This window comes from Mustela putorius, unplaced genomic scaffold, assembly GCF_011764305.1.
Source record: "Mustela putorius furo isolate JIRA1106 unplaced genomic scaffold, ASM1176430v1.1 tig00000873_pilon_pilon_pilon, whole genome shotgun sequence".
Taxonomy (NCBI): Eukaryota; Metazoa; Chordata; class Mammalia; order Carnivora; family Mustelidae; genus Mustela; species Mustela putorius.
In genome coordinates, this window is record NW_025421504.1 from 3561372 (window position 1) to 3581952 (window position 20581).

The 20581-nt window shown below is 50.9% G+C and overlaps 1 protein-coding gene across 2 annotated transcripts; it reads right to left on the bottom strand.

The window, feature by feature from the left end:
• Positions 1–4602: 4602 nt before the first annotated feature.
• On the bottom strand, positions 4603–20483 carry AFMID (arylformamidase). Of its 2 annotated transcripts, none has more exons than XM_013054373.2 (11): positions 20355–20483; positions 18454–18544; positions 11509–11616; positions 11372–11420; positions 10226–10311; positions 10055–10127; positions 9770–9867; positions 9400–9478; positions 9149–9290; positions 8841–8945; positions 4603–5359 (listed from the first exon to the last, which is right to left on the bottom strand). In XM_013054373.2, the coding sequence occupies exons 1-11, from the start codon at positions 20412–20414 to the stop codon at positions 5327–5329; spliced, it is 924 nt and encodes a 307-aa protein (XP_012909827.1). In that variant the 5' UTR covers positions 20415–20483; the 3' UTR covers positions 4603–5326. The 2 variants fall into 2 exon arrangements, with proteins under 2 accessions (XP_012909827.1, XP_044941742.1); XM_045085807.1 differs by having other exon boundaries at positions 9752–9867.
• Positions 20484–20581: the final 98 nt, after the last annotated feature.

Consider the following 20581-nt stretch of genomic DNA (forward strand, 5'->3'; position numbering starts at 1 on the left):
AATGCAGAAAGGTATGTGCTTGTTTTAACTTGTATCTCTCAGATTAAAAGACGGATCAAGTCTTGCTTGTGAATGGCCCATTCCTGTCTTTACCTACTTAGCTGTTTGGTTATTGACATTTTTCGTATTGTCTGGTGAGTTTTTATACAAAAGGCACTTAAACTCATTCCTCTTGTCTTCCTCGACCTTGGCCGGTTTGTTGTTTTTTGGACTTTGTGGTGTATTTTTTCTTCTTTCTTTCTTTCTTTCTAAGATTTTATTTATTTGGCAGAGAGACAGAGATCGCAAGTAGGCAGAGAGGCAGGCAGAGAGAGAGGGGGAAGCTGGCTCCCTGTGGAGCAGAGAGCCCGATGCGGGGCTCGATCCCAGGACCCTGATACCATGACCTGAGCAGAGGCTTAATCCACTGAGCCACCCAAGTGCCCCTGTTTGCCAAGATCTGGCCAGCTGACTCTACACTGTTTGGTAGCAGCTTTGAACGAAGGCAGGTTTGAGACACCACTTTTTTTTTTTTTTTTTAAGATTTTATTTCTTTATTTAACACACACAGCACAAGCCAGGGGGAGCAGTAGGTGGAGGAAGAGCGAGAAGCAGACTCCCCGCTGAGCAGGGAGCCCAATGCAAGGCTGGATCCCAGGACCCGGAGATCACGACCTGAGCCGAAGACAGAGGCTTCACCAACTGAGCCACCCAGGTGCCCCTGAAACACCACTTTTGTCACTTCGTAAACCCCCCCATGTGCTGGGACCCATCTCTGGGGTCTCTCTCAGTCTCAGTTCTGCCCGTGGGTCTGTCTCCCTGTTCCTGCTCCAGCTGGATTTTTTTTAACAGATGAATAAATGAAGACCCAGAGTCGCTGGTAGAGTCCGGAAAGGGCAGGGAGTGAAACCAATGCCAGGAAGAGAGCCTGGAGCAGCTCCCGGGTGCTCGGCAGCCACAGACGGCAGCCGTCGCCCCCACCTGCTCCACAGAGTCAGAAAGGAGAATTCTAGAGGGCTTCAAGGCCACACAAAAGCTTCAGGAGAGCTTGAAGGACTAAGAGCCGGAGACAGAATTCTAAGTCCCTGAGGGCATCACGGACCTCACAGACCTGGGGTGGGGGCTTGGAGGGAGGCAGTAATGACAATTGTGGGAGAGAAAGGGCAGGACAGAGAGGATGGGTGAGGCTGACCTCAGGGCAAACGCCCCCCTTCCCTCCTCAAAGTGGTGTCCCAGCAACGGCAAATCCCGCAGCCTACAGGGAAAACTGTGTGTCCTCCATCTGTGTCAGGAACAGGGTGTTCTGAAGTCACTTCCCGAGCTGCAGGGGTGGCTGAGTGGCACCTCTCACATCCGTGGGCCAGAAATAAGAGGACTTCTCAATGCTCCAACCCCACGCAGGCTGCTGGCTTCCATTCTTTCAATGTCACAACATTTTGGAAACCACTTCTTTTTTAGTTAAATAGGATCCACAGCCATTGTGAGGCTTGAACTCACAACCTTGAGATTAAGAATCCCATGCTTAGGGGCGCCTGGGTGGCTCAGTGAGTTAAGCCGCTGCCTTCGGCTCGGGTCGTGGTCTCAGGGTCCTGGGATCGAGCCCCGCATCGGGCTCTCTGCTCTGCGGGAAGCCTGCTTCCTCCTCTCTCTCCCTCTCTGCCTGCCTGTCTGCCTACTTGTGATCTCTGTCTGTCAAATAAATAAAATCTTAAAAAAAAAAAAAAAAGAATACCATGCTTAGGGGCGCCTGGGTGGCACCCTTGTTGGGTGTCTACCTTCGGCTCAGGTCATGATCCCAGGGTCCTGGGATCGAGCCCCACATCGGGCTCCCTGCTCTCTGGGAAGCTCGCTTCTCCCTCTCCCACTCCCCCTGCTTGTGTTCCCTCTCTTGCTGTGTCAATCTCTGTCAAATAAATAAAAAAAGAATCTTAAAAAAAAAAGAATCCCATGCTCTACCACACTCTACTGACTGAGCCAGCCAGGTGCCCCTGGAAACTTTTTATTGTATCATTTTATTATGATGATGATTACTACTAAAGATTTTATTTTTAAGTGATCGCTACACCCAAGGAGGGGCTTGAATTTACAACCCTGAGATCAATAGTTGCATGTTCTGCTGACTAAGCCAGCCAAGTGCCTCTTTACTGTATCGTTTTAAATTACAGAAAGCTTACAAGAACGGTACAAGGAATACTGATGTGTACTCTATCCAGATTTTCTGTTTACATGACGCATGTACATATAGAGAGAAAATAGAATATATATATATAGTATGTGTATAGATGCATATTTTTTTAAAGATTTTATTTATTTATTTGAGAGAGAGAGACAGTGAGAGAGAGCATGAGCGAGGAGAAGGTGAGAGGGAGAAGCAGACTCCCCATGCAGCTGGGAGCCCAATGCGGGACTTGATCCCGGGACTCCGGGATCATGACCTGAGCCAAAGGCAGTCGTCCAACCAACTGAGCCACCCAGGCGTCCCTATATGCATATTTTTTATCTGAGCAATTTAAGAGTAAGGTGAAGGCATTTTGCCTCTTTACCCCTACCTACTTCATCTTTAATATAATCACAGCAGAATTGTCAAAATCAGGGAATTTAACATTATTTTTATATTTTAACATTATCTTGGGGCGCCTGGGTGGCTCAGTGGGTTAAAGCCTCTGCTTCGGCTCAGGTCATGGTCTCAGGGTCCTGGGATCGAGTCCCGCATCGGGCTCGCTGCTCAGCAGGGAGCCTGCTTCCCTCTCCCTCTCTCTCTCTCTCTGCCTGCCTCTCCGTCTGCTTGTGATCTCTGTCTGTCAAATAAATAAATAAAATCTTTAAAAAAAAAAAGTTATCTTTATAATGAGCTTATACAACTCAACACCAAAAAACCCCCCCAAGAGTTCAGTGAAACTCTGAGCTGACAGTGAAACAATGTTCAATGAAACAATGTTCAATGAAACAAGTTCAATGAAACAATGAACTATTTGGGCAGTGGAACTGAGTAGACATTTTTCCAAAGAAGACACACAGATGGCCAACAGACACATGAAAAAGTGCTCAGCATCTCATTGCTGGGGAAATGCAAATCAAAGCCACACCGAGATCTCGCCTCACACCTGTCAGAATGGCTACCATAAAAAAGCACAAAATGTGAGCAGCGTTGGGGAGGGTGCGGAGAAACAGGAGCCGTCGGGCGCTGCCTGTGGGAAAGCAGACTGGCGCAGCCACTGTGGGAAACAGTATGTTGTGTCCTCAAAAAATTAAAATAGAAACACGTATGATCTGGCAATTCCACTGCTGCATATTTACCCAGAGAAAATGAAACTCTCATTCGAAAAGATGCGTCCCCGCTGAGGTTTACTGGGCGTGGTTTGTAACAGCAAGATACGGACTCAGCCCAAGTGCCCACGGACTGATGGATGGGTAGAGAAGGTGTGGTACACGCATACAGCGACGTATCACTCAGTCACAGAGGGGAGGAGACCTTGCTATTGTGACAACCGAGAGGGTATCAGGCTAAGTAAAATAAGTCCAACAGAGAACGACAAAAGCACAAGATTCCACTCACATGGGGAGTTGAAGAAACAGACAAAGGAGGGGAAAAAGACAAATGAAAAAGCCACACTCTTACGTAGGAAGCACAAACCAGTGGTTGCTAGAAGGTAGGTGCGGGGGTGGGAGGGAACGGGCGAAACAGATGAAGGGGATTAAGAGCACACTTCTCGAGATGAACCCTGAGCCATTACAGTGTACGCCTGAAACAGAGCACCGTGTCTTTCGTCTAGTTACAAAAAAAAAAAAAGAAATCATGAAGCCATGTTTAGAAAGCCGTAAAAATAGTTGTCCAGTCCACAGCATATTTAATGTAAATCGTATATTAAATTACAATGTTTATTTATTTATTTTTAAAGATTTTATTTATTTATTTGACAGACAAATCACAGGCAGGGGGAGTGGCAGGCAGAGGGAGAGGGAGAAGCAGAAGCAGGTTCCCCGCTGAGCAGAGAGCCCAAGGTGGGGCTCTATCCCAGGACCCCGGGATCATGACCTGAGCTGAAGGTAGATGCTTAACCCACTGAGCCACCCAGGCACCCCATTTATATAAACTTTTTTTTTTTTTAATGAAAATAGGATCGCAAGGGGGTGAACTCTTTTCTGTTCTGTCTTTTGCTTATTTTAAGACATTTTATCTCATCAGGGTGTAACCTAAGGGGGCAGTTCCTAACCTAGGTGTGCCATGGGGGGCCCCCTCCAGCAGCTGGGAGGGGTCTCAGTCTCAGAACTGGTTGCAGATGTCAGACGGAAGTTCTACAGTCTGTGAGTCATGTCCTTTGCAGGTCTGGGATAGATTCAAATTACCGTCTATAATGTCCTTCTCACTTGCCTGCCTCCTGAAAGCTTTTTGAGTATTTCAGCACTTCCGATTACATACTACGTTTAAATATTCATCACCTTCTCAGCTCCAGCGTCAGAGAATACAAATATAGCGAAACACCTCCCTCCCTGGAGGGGAGCAGAGGGTTTAGTATGGGTCCACCAGGATCTGTCCTCTGCATCACACACGTGAGCACACAGAGAAAAACGTCTTTTTGTGGGGGTGTATTGTTTAAAGTCCTTGAGATGGTACTAAGTTGTAATTAAGCAAGCGTCTTGGTTTTATCATGTAACAATATTTTGGGGGGATTTCCCACCCGGTAAACATGTCTCTTTCTTATGGCTACATCGTTTTCGGCTGCTGGGGGTTTGGATGTACTTATCCCTGACTGAAGACTATCTAGGCTAGTCTCCGTTATTGTGACACCCCATCACACAGGGGGTCCTAGCTCTTTAGAATGGAGGAGGGTTGCTGGGGAGGGGAGGGTGGTGGGTGGCTGCTTGGGAACTGTGCACACCCCTGGGTGGGGCGCAGAGGAATCTTGACCTGGCTGTGGATGTCCTTGTCCCCTCAGGGAGGGGTCAGCCCCCGGGCTATGTCCCTGGAGCTTAGGGAAAGCCTCAAGACAGGACAGATGGGTCAAAAGAATGCCATAAAAGAGAACAGACTGGTTTTTGAGCTCTTACAAAAAGGTCAGCAGACTTTCAACTGGAGCTAAGTCTACTGATTGCCGGGCATTGTCATATTTGTCACACCATCTTGGCAGGCAGCGGCCCAGGTGGCTTGGGGATCGTAGTGTTGACTGGGCTGGACCTTCCCTGGAACCCCTCCATCCAGGCCAGCGGGGAGGGAGATTTGCAGTGGTGTTGGGAGCAAATGGAGGTGCTCCTGGGCACAGAGAGGGGGGTGCTGGCAGGAAGGGGAAGCGTGTGGGGTCTGTTGAGGACCTTCATCATCGGTAGCAGGGGCCACACTCCAGCGGTGTTAGAGCTCCCGAAGGATTGTGCTTAAAATCATCTGCAGCAGGAAGACAAGACCCAAGACCCCCAGGTTCAGAGCGGCTCTCATGCGGCTCTCTCTCCAGAATCCGGTGAAAGAAACAGACTGCATTCCTGAGCACAGCGCAATAACTTACAAGGACAGCTCAGTCCCATCTGTCCTCTGAAGTGTCCTAAATAACCCCCCAGCCATTCGTAGGCTTACCTTGCTCGAGATGTGCTTTCTGGACCCACGAGCTAAGAATGGCTTTACGTTTTTATGAAATTAACTAATCAGGTTTTTAGTTAATTAATTAAAGTTGATTAATTAAAAGTCTCCAGTGCCAAATTCTAAGTAATCTCTACACTCAGCGTGGGGCTGGAACTCCGACCCTGAGATCAAGAGCCGCCTGTTCCACCGACTGAGCCAGCTGGGTGTCCCTGGCTTTCCATTTTTAAATGGCTGAAAAAAGATCGAAACATAATATTATTTCCTGACATGTAAAAATTATGTAAGAGTCAAATGTCCGTACGAATAAAGTTTTATTGGCACACAGCCACCATGTTCAGCATTTATGAATGGTCGTGGCAGCTTCTATATGTACTACAGTGGCAGCGTTGGGTAGCTGTGTCAGAGACTGGACGGCCTCCAAAACCTGAAATGTGTATTTCTTAGGTTTTTCAAGAGATGTCACTTATGAGTGTTTGTTCTTCCCCCATTAAAAAAAAAAAAGGAATGCATGTTCGTGTTAGCCAACGCAGAAATGAATTTTTTAAATGCACCTGTCACACCACTGGTACTTGTTTTTTTGCACAAGCATGCCCGTGCCTCCCGGGGTCTAGCTGCCTATGTATTATGAAACTGGAAATATGTTGGCTCACTCCTTTCTTGTGCTTTGGCTCTCACATCTGAAACAATTTGATGTATCCTAACTTATTTTTGCAAACTTCCTTCTGTTACCAAATTATGTCATAATTCAAACTCACTGGGATGTGTGGGCTGTTTCTAAGTTTTGAATATTCATAAAGCTGGGAAGACTACCTTTTTGTATTTCTTGATTATCCTGAAGAGAAATTCCAGCAACAGAATTCCTGGGCCTTTGGGTTTGGATTCCTGTCACCAGAATGTGCTCCCAAGGGCAGAACTGGAGAGGAGCCCCTTCCCAACCTCTCCAGCAGGGCTGGACATAATTATCATTAGAATATTTTCCATGACAGGTGGGAAAGGACTGGGCTTTTTTTTTTTTTTTTTTAGATTTTGTTTATTTATTTGACACAGAGAGAGATCACAAGTAGGCAGAGAGGCAGGCAGAGAGAGGGAGAAGCAGGCTCCCTGCTGAGCAGAGAGCCCGATGCGGGACTCGATCCCAGGACCCTGAGATCATGACCTGAGCCGAAGGCAGAGGCTTTAACCAACTGAGCCACCCAGGTGCTTCAAGGACTGGGCTTTTAAGTGACATTTCTATGATCACTAGCATAATTTAATTTCCCCCCCACGTTTATTAGCCATGTACATTTTTTCTTAAATTATCCCCTGTTCTGGGGCACCTGGGTGGCTCAGTGGGTTAAAGCCTCTGCCTTCAGCTCAGGTCATGATCCCTGGGTCCCGGGATCGAGCCCCACATCCGGCTCTCTGACTCGGCAGGAAGCCTGCTTCCTCCTCTCTCTCTGCATGCCTCTCTGCCTACCTGTGATCTTTGTCTGTCAAATAAATAAATAAATAATCTTAAAAAAAAATTTATCCCCTGTTCTTGGGGTGCCTGGGTGGCTCAGTTGGTGGCTCAGCCTTCGGCTCTGGTCATGATCCCAGAATCCTGGGATTGAGTCCCGCATCGGGCTCCCTGCTCAGCTCCCTGCTTCTCCCTCTGCTTGCGCTCTCTCCCTCTCTCTGACAAATAAAATCTTTTAAAAAATCATCTCTTAGGGCCGCCTGGGTGGCTCAGTGGGTTAAAGCCTCTGTCTTCGGCTCAGGTCATGATCCCAGGATCCTGGGATCGAGCCCCGCATTGGGCTTTCTCTCAGCAGGGAGCCTGCTTCCCTTCCTCTCTGCCTGCCTCTCTGCCTACTATGGTCTCTGTCTGTCAAATAAATAAATAAAATCTTTAAAAAAAAATCATCTCTTATTCTTTATCCATTGTTTTCTATTTATAATCTATTCCTAAATAGAAATAAAAACTGTTCTTATTGATTTGAAAGTGTTCTTTATATAGTAAGAATATTAACTATGTGAGTTTAAACGGAATACTATAAAAACCCTTACTGAAGGGCAACTGTGGGGCTCAGTTTGTTAAGCATCTGCTTTCGGCTCAATCCTGGAATGGAGCCCCACATCAGGCTCCCTGCCTGGCAGGAAGCCTGCTTCTCCCTCTCCCAGTCCCCCTGCTTGTGTTCTCTCTCTCGCTGTGTCTCTCTCTGTCAAATAAGCAAATAAAATCTTAATAAAGAAAAGAAGCCTTGTTGAGGCGGCAGCTGATTAATAAGCGACGCTAATGACACGCCCACTTTCCTGGGCTGGGGGTGTGGGGAACAGAAGTGGTAATTTTTTATCTGCCAAATCTGTGACAAATATTTTCGCCAGTTTTCTCTTTGGCTTTTAGAAGAATTCTCCACATTAAAATTGTAATATTTGATTTTTTTTCCAAATATTTTATTTTTAAGCCATCTTTACACCCAACGTGGAGCTCCAACTCCACGACCCCGAGATCAAGAGTCATGCGCTCCACCAGCTGAGCCAGCCGGGCGCCCCTGGACAGTGATTAGGCATCTGCCTTTGGCTCAGGTCATGATCCCAGGGTCCTGGGATCGAGCCCCCCCATCGGGCTCCCTGCTCAGCGGGAAGCCTGCGTCTCCCTCTCTCACTCCCCCTGCTTGTGTTCCCTCTCTCGCTGCCTCTTTCCCTCTGTCAAATCAATAAATAAATGCAAATCTTTAACACAAATAAAAATAAATAAACGGGTGCGTGGGTGGCTCAGTGGTTTAAGCCGCTGCCTTCGGCTCAGGTCATGATCTCAGGATCCTGGGATCGAGTCCCGCATCGGGCTCTCTGCTCAGTAGGGAGCCTGTTTCCTCCTCCTCTCTCTCTCTGCCTGCCTCTCTGCCTACTTGGGATCGCTCTCTGTCAAATAAATAAAATCTTTTTAAAAATAAATAAATAAATAAATAAATAAACAAACAGGCGTCTCCATGTGAAAATTGTAATGAACGTTTATGAACCAGACCCCTCCATCCTCGCCTACCTGGAGCTGGCTTTGCTGTTTGCTTACACACACGCGAATTCTTTCCTTGCCCCAGAGCGATGCCCCCCCTCCCCCCCCCACCCACCAAGCCCCAGGCAGCTCCCACCTTCGTGCCCAGGAGCAGACTCTGCAGATCCCCTGGGGCAGTGGGGGGGGGTGGTTCTGGGTTCCTACCATCAGGACCCCAGCCCCCTGGAGGCCAAAGATCCCCCGTGCGCCACCCCCACCCCCCGCCCCACCTCTCCTGTGGGAACCACACTCCCCAGGTGAAAGGCTGTGCCCCACCTGGGTGAGCACGAAGTCCTGCTGGGTTAGGCTCCAGATGATTTCAAAGTGATCCACGTCAGGGATTTCTTCAAACGAGGCATCCCACCCTCCCCGGCACAGCGTCTGGGTGAAGGAAGGAGTCAAGAGGCGGCAGGCGGGGGGGCGTGGGGGAGCGTCACCCCGCGCCTGCCACGTGCCAGGTGCCCGCTAAGTATTTGTTGGCTAAATGGCTCAGGGTCTTGGGGTCCCTTGGGGTGAAGCAAAGTGGAAGGTAATAGGAGGACAGGACCCTCAACCTCTGGCCAGAGGCGGGGAGCTGCGGGTACCTGAAAAAACTCTCTCGACTGTCGGTGGAATTCAGGGGAGTCGTGTTGGCCCACAGTCACCAGCACGCGGCAGGCTGGCCCCGAGGGCCGAGCCAAGGCCGCCTCCAGGAGCAGCTGGGGGCTGTTCCTCCGAGCGTCCTCCCTGATGAAGGGGGTAGGCGTGGGTCAGGGCAGAGAGGAGACTGCAGTTCACCCCGGGCCCTCCTGGGAGGGTCCCCCTCAGCTCCGGGACGAGGGGCCAAATGACTCACGGGGTCAGGAGGAGAGGGGCGTTCTGAGTGGTGTGCACGATGGGCTCCAGGTCATAGATCCCACTTACCAGGAAAAAACCTGTGAAGGGGAAGAAGAGTCAGAGGGTCAGGCTGCAGGTGGGGCAGAGGCTCCACCAAGCCAGGCCTCATGCAGACCCGGAGGGTAGGGGGGAGCATTATGGGGCCAGCCCAGCCTCCAGGACCAAAGGGGCAAGACCACGGTAGGGGGAGAGAAGCAAAGCAGGCCTGTCTCACAGGGCTCAGAGCCCGCAGGTCAAGCCCTCCGTGGCTGCTGGGATTTGGGGCAGCCGGTGTCGACCACCCGAGGAGGGCGAAGGCTGCCCAGCCAGACCTGCAGTCCCGTGAAAACCTTTGAGGTTGGGTGTGACTCCGTGCTTGGTCCAGTTGGCCAGGAGCATCATGGCAGCCAGGTGGGCCCCTGCTGAGTGTCCACAAAGGTAAAGTCCCCTGGGTCGGGTCAGAGAAGAGAGCCAAGTCTGCCTTCAGTTTCCTGAGTGCATCGGACCAGTACCAGAGGCTTCCGATCTGCCTTCTGCCCCACAGCCCGGAGGAGGCAGCCGCACTGCTCCCAAGGTACTGAGCCCACCGTCCTCCTGCATTGTCTAACAACAGGAAGATCTGCAGGGACACCCACTCATTGCACGGATATTTCCTCTGCACAAATGCGATGCTCCGAGTCACCTGGTCTATCATCTGGTCCAGGGTTCCTGCACACAGAGCAGGAGTGGGGTCAGGGTCCATGGCGGGTGGCTCCCTCCCCTCCAAAGCCCAGCAGCCTTCCAACCCCTAGGACCATCCTCATTACCTTTGGGGGCAATGTCATAAGCCACGACTACCACAGCCACTCCCCGTGCCGTCAGTGGCTCGACCATGAAGGCTGACATGTCCTTACTGAGGAAAGAGACAGACATGTGATAATGGAGGAACCTCGGCCACCAACCAGGCTCCTTCCTGTCCACCAGGGTGTCCAGCCCTCTCTGGTCCTGTGTAGTATAAGGAAGAAGGTAGGTGCGGTCCTTACCTTATCACCTGCTAGCTCTGAAACCCTGGGGGCTTTACTTAACCTCTAAGTCTGCTTTTCTCATCTGTAAAATGGGGACATCTACTTTCTCGTAGGTGCTGTCTTTGAGAAATGAAGATCAGATGCACAGAGAGCTTTGTGGGACAATGGGTAAAGCCATAAATTCAGCTGCAAAGATGTCTATGCTTGAAGGGTCATAGATCCTGTAGCAGGAAACTCCTTAGTGAGATCCTAGGGAACAACAGTGTCCTTGAAGATCTCAAGTATGCCTCTGCTTATCGTATGGTGATGAGCTGACCTGGGTTCCCCGGGGGCTCTCCCGCCAAAAGCCTCATGTCTGGGAAACCCCTCAGTCCCACACAGGCCAGGAGGGTTAGTCACTGCGGTTTCCCTTTGACTGCGAGTAGCTTGAACGTACTTCTCCCCGGGTACAGTGGGTTAAGTCATGTTCCCTCAAAAGACAGGTCCATGTCCTAAGCCCAGCACCTGGGAATACGGCCACACAGTGTACAGAGCTGTCATTAGGGACCCCGAGGGGGAGGTCATCCATGATTTAGGATGGACCTCAATCCTACAATGGGTGATGTTATAAGAGAGAAAGGTTGGGGGAGATCTGAGATACAGACACACAGACACCGCGGAAGCCCAGTGAGAACGGAGGCAGAGATGGAACTGAGGCGACCACAGCCAATGAAACCCAAGAACCCCCCAGAAGCTGGAGGAGGCAGGAGCAGGTTCTCCCTGGAGCCTAGAAATGGAGCAGGGTGCTGCACGCACCCCGATCTCAGACTTCTGGCCGCTGGAACCAGAAGAGAATGTGTTTCAGTGATAAGCCAGCAAGTTTGCAGTCATCTGTTGCAGCAGCCAAAGGAGCTTCTACACCAGGGCAAGAAGAATCTCCAGATCCTGCTCATCCAGACCCCGACTCACCTTCCACTCTGCCAGTAGCCTCCGTGAAGGAACAGACAGAAAGGCAAGCCTGTAAAGACAGACAAAGGCATGGAGGCTGAGCCCAGGTGGCCAGGCCAGCCTAGACCTGCCCAGGGACAGCCCTCCTGATGGCCTACCTTCAGCAGCCACTTCTCCAGGAAAGTAGATGTCCAGTTTCTCCCCTTCGCCATCCCCGTAGGGGACATGCAGCAGGCTCTTCCTGGTGGCCCGGACCTTCTTGGTGGCTGTCTCGAGAAACGGACAAGTCGCCGTCAGCACAATCTGTATCATTTCTCTATCATTTAAGGCAGAATCTTTTCTGCTGAAAGCCCCTTGGGGTGCACCGGTCAGTTCTAGCTGTCACTGTTTGCCTCCAACGATGCTTCCCCAAGTCCTCAAGGTCATCTGAGCTGGGTTCCCAAGCATCACGTGGGTGTGTGTGGTCAGTTGCAACAACAGCAGACTGGCCCACCCAAGTGGGACCGATAAGGTCTGCCAAGGTCTGTCTGGAAGGGCGCCATGGTTCTGAAGGGCGCACTCTGTCCACTGCTTCATTACGGGGTTTTTGTGGCCATGACCCTTTGCTTCGTGCTCCAGGAAGTGTCGACTTGTCCAAGTCTTTTGAAAAGCAATCTTCTAGGGAAGCAATATATAAACTCACTTCAAATAGGGGTGCCTGGGGGGCTCAGCTGGTGAAGCGTCGGACTCTTGATCTCGCCTCAGGTCACGATCTCACAGTGGCGGGATCGAGCCCCGCGTCGGGTCTGCGCTCAGTGTGGAGTCTGGTTCAGATTCTCTCTCCCTCTCCCTGCCCTTTTGCTCCTCCCTGCTCAAGTGCTCTCTCTTTTTCTCTCAAAGAAATAAAGTATTTAATCTCACTTCAAGTAAATAGATAATAAAACAATATGGATATGTAATTGGGTGCCAGGATGGGAGGTGAGAATGATGTGGAAATTGGCGAGGACTTGGGTGGAGAAGAAGAAAGGAGAAGGGGCATTGTTAGGGAAATAAATACCAGAGGTGAAGGGGTGGGGTGAGAGGGGAGTCTGTATATTCATGCCCTCCCCCAAGTGCTCTCTCCCCAAATCAGTGAAATGCGGGCAGCCTAGCTCCCTCCAACACTGGGCACTGGAGAGTGTAAATTGGTAAGATCTTCTGAAAGACGGTTTGGAAATAGGTATCAAAGCCCAAGAAGATTGTATTCCTTGATTCCTAAGTCCCTATCCACACAGTTTTTTAAGGAAATGATCAGATATATTCCCAAAGACTTGTTTTAAAGATGTCCACAGTAATGGCATTTATAATAGCCTCAGTGACCTATGAAAATAGAAAGCTGCTCAGAGACATTATGGCCTATCCCCCTTCTTGGCTTTGTCATAGAGTCTGGCATTCACCACTCTTGATATACTTTTCACTGTTTTTCCTGTCTGTGTGTTGCCTTCACCCTGAAGACAAGGGCTTTGTTTTGCCCACCACTGTATACCCAGGACTTGATAGGTAGTAAAAAAATTAAAAGAAAATTGTGTGATAGGAGCACCTGGGTGACTCAGATAGTTGACCATCTGCCTTTGGCTCGGATCATGATCCTAGGGTCTTAGGATCGAGCACCACATTGGGCTCGCTGCTCAGTGGGAAGCCTGCTTCTCCCTCTCCCCTGTCTATGCTCTCTCTGTCTCTCTCGGATTCAAATGAATAAAGAGAAAAAAATCTTAAAAAAGAAAATTGTGTGATAAACAAATATTTCAACAAGCAGTACTGGGTTAACCAAATATCCAAATGGAAAAAAAAAAAAAAGTTTCTTGATCCCTACCTCACGCCATGCCAGATTAGTTCCCGATGGACTATCTAAACATGAAAGAGAGGACAACAGAGCTCTTGGAAAAGAGCATAAGAGATCTTCATGATCTTGAGATAGCAAAGATTACATAAGTAGGACCCCAAACACATTAATCGAAAAGGAAATGGATAAGTATCTCATGATGCAAAGAGCAGAACAGGAATAGCACAGAGATTACGGTGATCTTCCCAATATATTGAAATTGGTGGGGAGAGATGTGAACTTGGGATCCACGTCCCCAGAGATGCCCAGGTCCCCAGCCTTGGTGGCCGCGGTGCTGGGCCCAAAAAGAAAATAATGCTCCTCTGGGTTGGATGACCCTGGACCTCCAGAAGGGGCTAAGTCACTGTGTAGAGATAGTTTGTATAAAGTGTGTTTGGGCAAGTGCACATAAACTGTTAAAATGGGCAGTTGGCATTTTGGCTGGACTGCTCAAGGCCAAGACCAACAACTGGTCTTGGCTTTGAGCAGGGTAGACGCCCCATTTCCCCATGCCAAAACCAGAGACCAGGCTGCCTTTGCCGGACAGGCAAGGCCAGTTTGCCATCACTGACCATGTCTACTGACCACACACCGGCCCCCCACCATCCTTGGAGTGAGGGGACAAGAGAAGGGAAGTTTTTTAGGAGAGAGATGTGCTGTGCTATGCGCTGTGGGTCCCCGCTCCCTCTCCTGTGGATGAGTGGATGGGGACTTCCCAACTCCTAATGCTTCAAGTGACCAACCGTTCAGAGGGCCTGAGGTGTGACTCCTGCAAAGGTCTAATGACCAGGGGCGCCTGGGTGGCTCAGTGGGTTAAGCCTCTGCCTTCGGCTCAGGTCATGATCTCAGGATTCTGAGCTTAAGCCCCGCATCCAGCTCTCTGCTCAGTGGGGAGCCTGCTTCCCCCGTTTTCTCTGCCTGACGCTCTGCCTACTTGTGATCGCTCTCTGTGTCAAATAAATAAAAAATTTTTAAAAAGGTCTAATGACCAGAACAGACCAGCCTCCTAGTGTGTCCATGTGCCACACTGGGCACAGACCTCTATATAGGACCCACTTAAAGGAATGCATCTATTAGAGACTTTCAGTGACTCAAATATATTGCATTTGTGATTCTAATCTAAAGTGTTTAAGGGCGCCTGGGTGGCTCAGTTGGTTAAGCATCTGCCTTCGACTCAGGTCATGATCCTGGGGTCCTGCAATAGAGCCCCGCGTCTGGCTCTCTGCTCAGCAGGGAGCCTGCTCCCTCGCACTGCACCCCCCGCCCCCGCGCCGCTCTCTGCCTACTTGTGATCTCTGTCAAATAAATAAATCTTAAAAAAAAAAAAATGGTTTGGGGCGCCTGGGTGGCTCAGTGGGTTAAAGCCTCTGCCTTCGGCTCAGGTCATGATCCCAGGGTCCTGGGATCGAGCCCCGCATCGGGCTCTCTGCTTAGCAGGGAGCCTGCTTCCTCCTCTCTCTCTCTGCCTGCCTCTCTGCCTGCTTGTGATGTCTGTCAAATAAATAAATGAAATCTTTAAAAAAAATGGTTTAAGTGGTACATTTTATGTCACGTGTACTGTATAGCACAGTCAAACAAAACTGGCGCTTGTATCTTTTGTGCCTTTGAGTCTTCCTCTGGCTTTCCTGGTGGAGAGGAAAAAGCCCCTGGAAGGTAGTAAGGGCCCTCGGAGGTCCGGACCCCACCAGAGGCTGTCAACCACGAGGCTCCACCCACCTCATTGGCGATTGGTTCTCTTGGAGAAGGGCGTGGCTTGGGGGACAGGAGGCTGCAGGACCCGCTGAGGGGCAGGGCCCGCAAGCAGCGGTTCAGCACAGACCTCTGCCTGCCCGCCTGCCTGCCTGCTGGCTCATCCGCCCATGCATCCACCCTTCCATGCATGCATCCATCCTTCATTTAGTGTACAATGTATCAGTCCTAAGAGTTGCGGTAAAACAAGTTTAACCTTACTGACAGAGGAAACAGTTCTGAAAACCGGCCCCTCCGCGCCCCTTCTCTCTGCCCATGCCCCCCCAGCAGTCCTGCGTGTCCGGCCTTAGCCAGGCCAGGTCTTTAAGGCAGAGAAAGGTCAACTACGCATTAGAGCAGAACACTCCCCTACTGCAAATTACTAGGTCAGTGACTGTAAGGGTGAATATAAACCAAAAGTAAGGGGGGAGGGAATTATTTTTAGTCTCCCTGGTGCAGAAAAGGAAAAGAGAGCTTCCTCCCTCCCTTTTCTTCCAGTGTTTGTGTTGGGAAACTCCTTGTAAATCCTCTCTCTACCCCTTTGAGGTATATGTAGATATGTTTAAAAGCTGACAAACTCTCTTGCCAGTTAAACAAGCTAGGAATGTTTCTGTCCCAGACCAGAAGCCAGCACCCCTACCCCCAGATTCCATGGGAGGGCAGGAGCAGGTGTCTGGCTGCCAAGTTACAAGACTACCTCTTGCCTTGAAGAGATGGGTAATCTTCTTTTTCCTCTGGAGAACGGCAGTTTGCAAGCCTGGGCCACCCTAGGTACTGGGTAGATTGTGGAAGAACCAGGGGGCTCTGTCAGGCTCTCTGGCTTGAGCACAGGTACCCTCTATCTTGAGAGCAGATGTATCTGGTCTGCGATGGGGCATATTGCTGGCCTGTACAAAAGGGTGATGTATCTTTCTGGGGTCTCTAGCAGCTCCTATGGGGCATGTCACAGTTTGGCTATCCCTTGTTCAATAATAACATGTCTTCTTTTTTCTCTCTGTCCTTTGTGGAGAGACTTTCTGGCTTGGCAGCAATTTTCCACTATTAGCGCTTGGTGTCCCTTTGCCGTGTCCTGTGAGTGTGACTGTGGGGCAATCCTCGAGGCCACAGGCAGCACTGACAGGGTCTGGGGGGATCCTCCAGCAGAGGCCAGGCAGTGCTCCCTCCTGACGCTGCCTGACCAGCCCCACCAGGTCAGTCTGCTCCTTTCTCCCCAGGGCCAGGGGGTCCCCTCATGAGCTGCATGAGCTCGTCAAGCAGGGTGAGGTGAGGAAGGCCCTTGCTTTGGGGACAACATTGGAGTCGGGGGGTGGCACGAAAAACTCAGTAATGAACTCAGTAATGAAGATTGTTTTTGGCTGTAGGTTTGTGTCCCCCAACATTCCCTATGTTGAAGTGTCGCTCCCTAACGTGATGGTATTGGAGGCCTCCGGGAGGTATTTGCTTTGGATGGGGTCATGAGGGTGGGGCCCCTGTCGTGGGATTAGCAGCCTTAAACGAAGAGGAAGAAAGACCAGGGCTCTTCCTCTCTCTCTCCTGCTCTCTCTGCCAAGTGAGGACATATGGACAAGACAGCTGTCGGCAAGTCAGGAAAAGGGCTCTCACCAGGGAACCAAACTAGCCAGCACCTTGATCGTGGCCTTCCCAGCCTCCAGAACGTGAGAAATAGATTCCTACTGTTTAAGCCACCCATTTGATGGCCTTTTGTTAGTGCAGACCAAGCTGACCAATATAAAGATAAATAATACTTACTTTAAAGAAGAGCTTTTTTAAAAAGTAGGGGGAGCCCTACTTTTTAGTAGGCCCTGCATGGAGCCCAGGGTAGGCCCAGAACTCAGGACTCTGAGATCAAGACCTGAGCTGAGATAAAGAATTGGACACTCGGGGTGCCTGGGTGGCTCAGTGGGTTAAAGCCTCTGCCTTCAGCTCAGGTCGTGATCCCAGGGTCCTGGGATGGAGCCCTGCATCAAGCTCTCTGCTCAGCAGGGAGCCTGCTTCCCTTCCTCTCTCTCTCTGCCTGCCTCTCTGCCTACCTGTGATCTCTGTCTGTCAAATAAATAAATAAAATCTTAAAAAAATATATTAAAAAAAAAAGAATTGGACACTCAACCGATTGAGCCATCCAGGCACCCCAAAGAGAAATACTATTTAGATGCAGTAAATGTACAAACATATTTTAAATATCAAGTAACGCTAATGTCCATGGCCAACAAAATGTCAACATTTTAAGTAGAGACAGGCTCCAGCCCTGCGCGGGCATGGCCCTTGTTCATTCCCCAGGCCCTCAGGGCCCCCTGTTCTTGGGCTCATGTTCTGCACCCCTGGAATGGGTCAGTGGCATCTGCAGCTCCTCCCGGCCAACTACAGCACTGAAAACAGGAAGGTGAGTGGAATGTGAGCTTAAAGCTGTCCACGGTGTGGACAGCAATCATGGATGGGAGTCTCTGAGGGCAGCGGACAGCACGATCTCATGCGGAACTCGCTTTCTCAAGGGGGACAGTTCTCCTTTCCCTCAAGACAATTATGATAGACAAATAGGTTTTCGGGGTGGTTCAGTCATCTGGGCATCTGTTTTCGGCTTGGGTCATGATCCCAGGATCCTGGGATCGAGGCCTGGGTCGGGCTCCCTGCTCAGTGGAGAGTCTGCTTCTCCCTCTGCCCCTCCTCCCTGCTCATGCTCTCTCCCGCTCTCTCTCCCTCTCAAATAAGTGAATAAAATCTCTTTTTTAAAAGATTTTATTCATTTATTTGAGAGCGAGAGAGAGAGAGAGCACAAGCAAGGGGAAGGGCAGAGGGAGAAGCAGATTCCTGCTGATCAGGGAGCCCGATGTGGGACTCGATCCTAGAACTCCAGGTGACCTAAATGAATAAAATCTTAAAAAAAAAAAAAAAAAGGCTTTTCTACAAGCTCATGTAGATTTCACCACACACTCTGGCTTATTGACCAAATGGTCACGTGTTTGGCACAGAGCTGGGCCCTGCAGAGGGCTCTGAAGAGGCCAGGACACAACTCCACTCCACGTCCGTTGGGACAGGGAGAATACGGGTCAGTGCTGGAATGAACCTCCACGAGCCTGTTCTTCCAGAAGGATTATCTCAGTTTATGGAACCACCAAATCCAAGTGCTCTGTTCAGTCTGGGGAAACCAAGATTCATCTCGGGATTCCTCCACTCGCTTACAGGGTCCCAAGCCCTGACTTCTTGAAAGAAACCAAAGTCTTCTTTGCTTACAAATAGCATCAACACTGAATGTTTGGGGGAGACCTTTTGGTCTCTCTGCGCCACTGTGGCCCGTCACCTGATGTGCCTGGGCACGGCTGGCTGAGCACGGAGTAGAGGTGGATCATGGCATGCAGGGGCATTTCCTGGTTCCAGCCATCCTGCAGTGAGGGCTCCTGAGTGGCCCTGAGTGGACAAGGTTTGCCCAGTGCCTGGACTTTGGGTATTGCCCTGAGAGCCTCCCCCTGATCCCCGCAATCTGAACCATTGCCACCTGCCAAAGTCCACCCACGGCAGCCATGGAGATGGCCCCCAGTACCCTTGTCTCCTAGGTGTGTGTACATCTTCAGGGTTTCTTCGGCTCCCCGTCGGATGACCCATCTGCTGGGGCAGTACTGATTCTCCAACTCCTGCGGAACACAGACAGACGGCTGCACAAGACCCTGTTCTCCACACTGTGACCCCATCCCTCCTAACAGTCTGGATGCTTCTCTCCTCCTTGAGAAGCCGCCCCCCCGCCCCCCATATCTCAGGCTGATGCTCTCCGTTTCCTTCAAGCCCCTCCCATCTCCAGCCTGGTCACCTACTCCTCCCTCTCCCCCCAACATCAATTAATTAGGTACTTCAGACGTGGGTGCTCTCAGACTCGTGGCCTAGAGCCACAGTCATGCTTTAATTAACTAGTGGACAGCCTTAAAGGGGAGATGAGGTCCCATAAATCTGTCCTGGTTAATGCCACTGTAGGCACCATTCCTGCTGCTGGAGGCTAGGGAGCTGGGGCCGGGGCCACTGCAGGGAAAGTTGATCTTCTCTGAGCAGGCATGATCCTTTTTTTTTTTAAGATTTTATTTATTTCTTTGACCGAGACATATCACAAGTAGGCAGAGAGAGGAGGAAGCAGGCTCCCTGCTGAGCAGAAAGCCCGACGTGGGACTCGATCCCAGCCCCCTGAGATCACGACTTGAGCTGCAGGTAGAGATTTAACCCACTGAGCTACCAAGGCGCCCCTGATCCTTTTTTAAAAAGAGTTTATTCATTTATTTTTAGAGAGAGAGAGAGAGAGAGAGCACACAAGCAGGGGGAGGGGCAAAGGGAGGGGAAGAAGATCTCACATAGATCCCCCAGTCAGTGTGGAGCTGGACACGGGGCTTGAACCCACAACCTTGAGATCATGACCTGAGCTGAAACCAAGAGTCAGACGCTCAACTGACTGAGCCATCCAGGAGCCCCTGACCAGAATCCTGAGGGGGCAGGATTCTGATTGCAGGAGTCACAGCAAAGAAACCAAAGGTCAGTTTAGAAATGCTGTTGGGCCAGACTACTGAGACACAGAGGTGCGGCAGAGAAGCTGGGGCTGGGGGAGAGGGTCTCGGATGTTAGGCTAAGAGGTTCAGATGTAATGCAGAGAGCAACGAGGAACCAGATTTTGGATAAGGAGCTCGAAGACCAGGAGAAAGAGTGGAGACTAAGATGGGGAATTTGCTGGGGAATTTGCAGACAGGGTGGCTTCGTGGAAGGGTCTTGAGCTCTGGAGTCAGATGGGTTGAGTGCCATCCACGCTCCAACACTTAGAGGCTGTTTTCCTCTGGACAACTCACTTACCCTCCTGGGTCTCAGCCTAAGGTTGAAGGACTTAAGGCATGTAAATGAAGTAAAACTAACCCTTCAAGTGTGGGTCACTGCCTCCTCCCGCTGAACAAGAGTCTTGGCCAGCATTCTTTACATGTATACAATCTGTGTCTGTAGGACACCTTGTCGTCCCTGACACGCACCGAGTGCAATCGAAAAAACCCAGAACAGTGCCTGAAATTCAGGAAAACTAGTTAGGAAACTACAGTTGAGTGACAATCAGAGCGTGTGTTCTGCCTGGGTGGTTTCTAGCCCAAGGATCACGGTCAGGAAACAGCAGCCTTTCTGCATCCTCCCCGTCCTCCATCTGCATGGGGGACCATCCGCATGGGGGACCCTCGGGTCAGGTCGGGAACCGTGGCCCTCTCTATGGATGCGAGCACAGCTTCGGTTTTCTCTGCCCTTGAAACCAGGCTCGCCGAAGCCTGCCCGTGGCCAGAAGCACCCCGGGTTAGGGCGCTGAAGCCTTCGGAGCAGGCACGCAGGTGCCCCCCTTGCTCTGGAGAGCGCAGGCTCTACGCCCGCCTGAGCTCCGCTGCTGGAAGCGCATCTAACCTCCGCGCCGCGCGGCTCGCCGGGCAGCCCGCTTACCTCTGCAGAGAGCTGCTTCCAGGGAGCCTCGGCTCCGGTTGCGCGGCCGGGGACCTCCATCGTCCTACCGCCGCCGGCCAGAAGGCCACCCCTTCTATTTATAAGCGGCGGCGGGGCGGCGGGGCCCGGGTCCGCCCTCCCGGTGACGCGAGCCCGCAGGGGCCCCGGGGCCGCCCACGAGGGGCGGGCTGCGGTCGAATCTCCCGCCGGGCCGCGGCCGCGCGCTG

What these genes read in the sequence shown, in the direction of transcription:
- AFMID (XM_045085807.1), bottom strand. Translation starts at nt 20,414, where the DNA reads ATGGAGGTCCCCGGCCGCGCAACCGGAGCCGAGGCTCCCTGGAAGCAG. An exon ending in CACACACCTAGGAGACAAGG is followed by an intron (nt 11,617 to 18,453) that starts GTACTGGGGGCC and finishes TTCTCGAGACAG; the next exon opens with CCACCAAGAAGGTCCGGGCC. An exon ending in AGGAAATATCCGTGCAATGA is followed by an intron (nt 9,868 to 10,054) that starts GTGGGTGTCCCT and finishes GACCCGACCCAG; the next exon opens with GGGACTTTACCTTTGTGGAC.